The sequence below is a fragment of the Poecile atricapillus genome, chromosome 16 (genome assembly GCF_030490865.1).
Source record: "Poecile atricapillus isolate bPoeAtr1 chromosome 16, bPoeAtr1.hap1, whole genome shotgun sequence".
Classification (NCBI taxonomy): domain Eukaryota; kingdom Metazoa; phylum Chordata; class Aves; order Passeriformes; family Paridae; genus Poecile; species Poecile atricapillus.
The window spans coordinates 6,916,424-6,922,997 of NC_081264.1; the positions used below are offsets into that span (position 1 = coordinate 6,916,424).

Below are 6,574 nucleotides of genomic sequence, written 5' to 3' on the forward strand. Positions count from 1 at the left end.
GAGCAATCTCAAAGTGTACAACTGGGCACAGCACTGTGCATGCCCAACATCACAGGTGTGTTTGTTCACACATAACCAAGGACGTACCTTCTGTGTTTTTACAGAGACCTCATGGATAAAAACAGACATTCGAACAGATCCTCGCCGGCATCAGCCCCAGTGACACACCAGATAAGCAATCTCATCCGCAGCAACAGCCAGAGCTCCAGCGATCCCATCAGGCAGGTCAGCCTCGGGGACAGGGAGAGGTCCAAGGAGCCCGAGCGAGAGCACCCTGACCGGCTGAGAGAGCCGCCCATAGCTGAACACAAGATCAAAGAGAGCCGTTCCCCAGTGAAGGAAACTCCAAGCCATGATAAGAGACCCTCTGAGGACAACACAAAGCCAGTAATCCAGTCTGTATCCCCATACAGCAAACCTGCACTAAGTGAGAGCCTGAAGCTTACCAATCTAATGAGCAAGGACATGGAGAGAAAGACAGAGCTTCCCAGCGACCTCCAGAAGATTAAGAATGACATCAAAGTCAAGGAGGAGAGGAAGGAAGACAGTGATGTGCTAGTGGTTGGGTCTGAGCCTTCCCAGCACTCCCGGTCAGTGGAGCATCCCCCACCGCCCACTCTCCATGGATTATCATTGCCTCACTCGATGGCTGCCTCCATGCCCATCTCCATGGGCAGCGTGCACCAGATGAACAACATGAATGTCCTGGACCGCAGCAGGATGATGACCCCGCTCATAGGCATGAACCCTTTGTCAGGAAGAGAGAGGCTGCCGCATCCCGGATTTTCCTGGGACCCGATGAGGGACCCATTGCGAGATGCCTACCGGAGCTTAGACCTGCACCGTCGAATGGACTTCCAGCTCCGGACAGATCCTATCCATAGGTTTCCTACCACCTCTGGCTTTTATGACCACGAGCGTTCCTACAGAGACAGGGAACCACACGACTACAACCACGAGAACCTTCTGGAAGCCCGCCGAGAGCAGGAGCGGTTGCGGCAAGTGGAGGAGCGCGAGCGCTTGCACTTACGGGAAGAACTTGAGCGTGCCAGAATGCACCACTTGCACTCGTCCCCCATCGAAAGCCACCTGGCACACGTGCCATCCTTCATGCCTCATTTGAGCGGGATGCATTACCCCAGACTGAGTCCATCCACTGCCATGCACAACGGGATTTTGAACAGGAACCCGCCGACCGCAGCGCTGAGCGCGCCGCCGCCTCTCGTACCAGCCAGCAGCACCAGACCTGCCTCCCCTCGCAGGACTACTCCACTCACAAACTCTGAGTCCAGGGACTATTCCCCCTCTAGGAACCCCAAAGAAGTAGAGGCACGATAGTCCCCAACATTGAATTTTAAACTCACCTGTACATAAAACAAGCAAGCAAACAAACAAACAAACAACAAAAAAAAAAAACACAAACAGGAAAAAAAAACCCAACAAAAAAAGAAAACAACAAACCTTTTACAAAATGCACTGCTGTAAACTTTTTTTTAATGTAAAATTTGTAGAAGTTAAGCACATTTCCATAAATAACGGGGTTGGGGACTTTCCAACAAGAAGGTTGCTGAGAATGGGAATTTAATATATAGGTATTGATTTTTGGTTTTGTTTTTTGTTTCTGTGCTAAAAAAAAAATGAGTTAAGAATATCAAGTTTGTACATTTTTTCCCAAATGTGAGAAACATTTTTAATGGATTTGTATTTTTTTTAATTTTGTGCTCTTTATTCACTTAAAAAAAGAAGAAATTTTGCTTTTGTTTTTAGTTAAATTTGCATTTTGAAGGCCTCAGATCCTTAAGAAAAAAATACCCAGGGTTTCTTAAAAGTATTATTTATGGAAATACTGTAGTTTTACAGTCCACTGTGAGGTTCCCTTCTGAGGCCAATTGATCACTTACCTTGGTACTTTGGAACCGAAGTTACAGATATATATTAAAATATTAATAATAATAATAATGTACAAAACTGTTTGTTTTTTGCCTTATTATATTATGCAGAAATTTAAGAGGAATTTTTTTTGACTTCTTGTTTTAAACAAAAAAAAAAAAGAAAACAAACTGTAAATATTCTGTTAATATAAATGTACACCAATATTAAATTCTTAACATAGGTAGACTTTATAAAAATGGTTTCTAGAACCACTCTGGTTATTTGTTAACATGGTTACAACTCATACTCTTGTCACAGTCAGAAATTCACACTCAGAAAGCTCAGTACGGCATATATACTTCAACTATGCAAGAACTCGGAGGCAGGTCTTAGTGGATGTTGGGGGGAGGAAGGTTTTAAAAAATAAAAATAAAATTTAAAAAAAAAAACCAACCCAAAAACAACCAACTCGCAACTCTGGAGACAGAATGGCAATGGCATGTGAACAGGAAGAAGGATGCTTGTGTTTAACAAAAAAAAAAAAAAAAAAAAAAAAAAAAGAGACTGAATTTTTTTGTACAAACACAAGGGACAGTTCGTCAAAGAAAGAGAAAGACACACGCTTCTGGAAGGGAATTTTGGTTTCCTACTTTTCAAGCTGGCAAAAGCAGATGGAACTGGCACAGTACCATGCGGCAGACCCTTTTCTTATTTTTTTTTTCCTTTTTTTTTTCTCTTTTTTTGTGTTGTGGGCAGGATCGCTGGCAAGCAAGGACAATTTTCCGTGGACCCCTTGTGCTAATTGTGCAGTGTTCTTATTGGAATCTGTATACAAGACAAAGTAGAATTTTAGGAGTGCAAAAAAAAAAAAGTCTAATGGTTGATTAAAAAAAAAAAAAGAAATTCTGATATATTATCTATAGTACATGAAGACCATAAGCAAATGTTTGTTTCAGTGTGGTTCTGCCTTGAACTGCTTTTTGGCATGATTTATTTTTTATTTCCAATTTTACTTTTCATCCATATGTAAATTTTGCCATGTTTTACTTGCTGTACCATCCCCCCTTCCCTTATTTTATTTTTCAGTGTCCATGTTTTATATATCCTGGGCTTTTTCTCTCTAGTTAATTCAGCCATCCGCTACTATTTTCTTGGCTCTGTAACTCTTGTTTCCCCCCCCTCCCCGTCCTCCCCCCTGCACCCCCTGTAATTTTAAACATTCAGTTTCCTTGTAGATCAATGAAGATAAATACAACATTGATTTTGGATGAAAAAGGCAGTTGAGTGTTTGTGTGTCGTAGCCAGCGCTGTTGACTCGAGGCTAATGGTTTATTGACGGCTGGGAGGAGGCAGCTGGCGGAAGGGGCTGGTGCTGGGACAGGGATTTGCTTCTGCCTGTGAATCCTTCCCAGCAGAAGGAACACGGCCCATGACACGCTTTGGAGATGGGGGTTTGGGGAGGGGGGTGGAGCAGTGCCCCCAGCCCTGCAGCATCTCCATCCCACGGCGCGGGGACACCTCGGGGTGGTTGGTCCAGCATCTCCTGCCAGGGGAAAGAAGGACAGCAAAGGAAACACGGCCTGTGTGCAGCAGCTCGTGTGGAGGCACCCTGCTGCTGGTGTCACCATGGGAAGGTTGTCGCCTCCAGCGCTGCTCTCCACTTCCCATTTGCTTCCCCAGCCTTTCCCGTGGGCTGAGCCGTCTGTGGGGGATGGAGCCGCGCCCCAAACCCCTCACGCTCTGCGGCTGACGGAGAGGTGGGCGACGGTGCTTTAACAGCATGGTACAGCTTCTGGGTTTAAGTTTGCGTGTGACTAAATTACTGAGCGTGAAAAAATAAAATGAAATAAAATAGCAGGGTCCTTAATCTGATGAAAGGAGGCTTAAAACAAAATAGGCATTAAAAATCAGCACCTGCTCTCCCAGCTGAAATTGGAGAAACATGGAGCACATGGTGGATGTGAAAAGCGTGTTGAACTCGGCATAAAGATTCATAATGCTGGCTCAGGGGGATTGTAATTCTTCTGGTGCCAGTGTCCAACATGGGATCTTGTTTGACACCACCTCTGACATGGACCTGCATTAATGAGCCCCACTAATCTCTGTTAGAGTCCATAGCTGCATGTTCCTAATGCAGGTACGTGTGAGCAAGGAGGTTGTTACTGCAGACTTCAGAAAAAAAATGCAAAAATGGGCCAGGCCCTTTGGAAGCATTTGGTCTGTGTATGACTTAAAAAGTGAGCATTAAATCAATGCCATGCTCCCCTGGCATTCTTGAAGGATTGCTTATTGCAGCCACCCTGGTGCCAGAAGAATTCATCATGACTGATGTTGTGGTGGTCTGAATATTAAAAGAAAATCAGTGGTTTGCCATTTACTGTATTAGGAGGCATTGCTCTCACACCTTGGGAGGATGACCCATCAATAATGCTGCACTACAGTGGGATTCCTGCAGAATTGTGCAGTGTTGATTATCAACCTTCTCACAAAATGGTTCATCATGATTAATGGTATTATTACCTAAACAGAGAAACTAATTAATTCAGCCTTATCCCTTTAAGCCACCCCAGCTGAGCTGCCTTCTGCTAAAAGAACTGGTACAGAAGGACTTCCTGGGTTTTGTGCGTTTCTACCACTGTTCAGCTTTCATTTTGTGCCTTTTTCACCATTTTTATTCTACTTTTGGCTGTCTCCCCAAAGACTTCCCTCAGTCACCAAAAAAGGGTGGAATTTAGCAAACAAATGACAGTGGGTGGGAGGAAGAAGATGGGATTTGGAAGGTTCATTGCTTGCCTCAGGTAACCTGTAGTTAAAAAGACATTCAGGAAGCCATAAGGAGGGAGACCAGTGGTTGTACTTACATTACCTTTTGTCCAAAATGCCATGTGCTCACTGGGGCTCCATGGAAGATGTGTGCACCAGCTTCATTTAATGGGGTCACTCTTGGCCCAGTCATTAAAATAAACAACCAGGATATCAGGGAGTGAGGGAAAAAGCCAATCTGTAAAGCTGTAACAAATCCTCAGATCACTTGTCAGAAATACTAACTGTTCCTTGGCAAAAAGATCTAGTGCTTCCCTAAAAAGCCGGGTTTATTGCCTAAAATAAGCATATGGGACTTGTCCTTTCCAGCCTATACAGATACCATAAATATGTAGTTAGCTGTTGGTGACCTGGAGTTAGACAAACAGAGGGTTGATGCAGGGGAGCCCAAGGACTCAGCAGCAGGCTGAGCTTCCACTGTCAGGTCTGCAATGCCAGCACCGCCCAGACCCAGAGGAGGGAAAGCATAAGAAGCCAACTAGTCAGGAATGCAATATCCTGAGAGCTTAGGGAAGAGCGAGACACACCAGCTGTGCTTTGGGCAGCCCAGCAAGTGCCAGAATGAGAGCAGAGGTAGATCAGTGGTGTGAAGCTCAGGCTGGAGCCGAGAAACCGTCAACAGGGGAAAACAAGATTTGTGTTTTCTTTGGCTTGTGCCAAGCAAGAAAAAAAAAGAAACCTTTCCCTTACCTCCCTCAGGAAATTCCTTTTTGCCACAGTCTTAAGAAAATAGTTGTGTTGCAGTGTTGGGGGATTTTGGTAATGGTCTTTTGAGAGGCCAAAATGGCATTGCCTGTCACCAAAACTTGGGTGTCCACATGCCAACACCCCTTGCAGAGCTCTCCCCAGTGCTTCTTGGTGCCCCTTTGCATAGGCAGTTGGCTTTGGGGAGAGTCCAGCTAAGGAAATAATGAGAAATGGGGCTTGGGAAAATAAATTTAGCACTTTTGTTCAAATCTTGGGAAGCTGGCAGCCCATGGCTTAGCTCAGATGAGGTGCTTTGGGAGGAATGGCCGGTCATGGGCTCAGCCTCAAACTGGGCATCACTGTGGGTGAGCAGCATTGTCCAGGGGATCTGCTTCTTGTCCACTTGTGTCCAGCAAGATGACATCCCCCTGCTGAGGCCACGGCTCTTTCACAGCACCAAGATCAATACTTTGTCAGGAAAATGCCTTTCCCAGCAGTGTGCTCGCTGTATTGTGTGAAACTGAATAAAAAGCAAGGAGTGGGGGAAGGCTACACCAGGCCTAAATTACAGGCTCCCATTTCTGAACATAATGGAGAAAAAGAAAAATCAAATGATGTTTTGAAGTTTAACTTGGAAAATATTTTTCCGAAGCCTTTGAGGGATGTGTGTGTGAAGTAAAAAGGTCGGCTCCCCTCATCCCATCCCCTGCTGCTGCGGCACAGCTGGAGGCTCCCTGCGCAGCGGCTGGGACCTCCTTGCAGGTGTCGGCACGGCAATTTCTTTGTCTTCTCACAAAAAACCTTCTGCTCCATTAAGCTTCCCTAATTGCTGCATTTATCATCAGCCATTTTCTGCTTGTTCTCTTCCTCATTCAGCGAGGATGTGTCAAAATAGAGATCCACCCGCCGTCCCTCCGAGATGAAGCTGTTGGAGGCACCGGCTGCTCAATTGGCCGTTCAGCAGAAGGTCCCTCATTACCGGCTCGTGTGTCACACACATCACAGCAGCCGGGCTCTGCTGGCCGGGTGTCAGGCCCTTTGCACCGAGCCTTGATAAATAGCTGAAAGGAGAAAAACACAGGCCTTATTTTTTGACTCGAAACCCAGCCAGCTTCCTCGTCGTCCTCCTCCTCCTCCAGCTAGTGATTGGAATTCACGCAGCTAAGTGCAGCTGCCCGCAGCAGGGTGAAGC

At 45.7% G+C, this 6,574-nt stretch overlaps 1 protein-coding gene across 21 annotated transcripts in view; it reads left to right on the forward strand.

Moving 5' to 3' along the window:
* Positions 1-3,147, forward strand: part of FBRSL1 (fibrosin like 1) — a 503,429-nt gene extending 500,282 nt beyond the window's left edge. For all 21 annotated transcript variants that reach the window (XM_058851229.1, XM_058851236.1, XM_058851238.1 and 18 more), the window contains one exon: positions 105-3,147. In XM_058851229.1, coding sequence (XP_058707212.1) covers positions 105-1,338 — 1,234 coding nt within the window. In that variant the 3' untranslated portion in view covers positions 1,339-3,147. The remainder of the gene's footprint in view (positions 1-104) is intronic.
* The last annotated feature ends 3,427 nt before the right edge of the window (positions 3,148-6,574 follow it).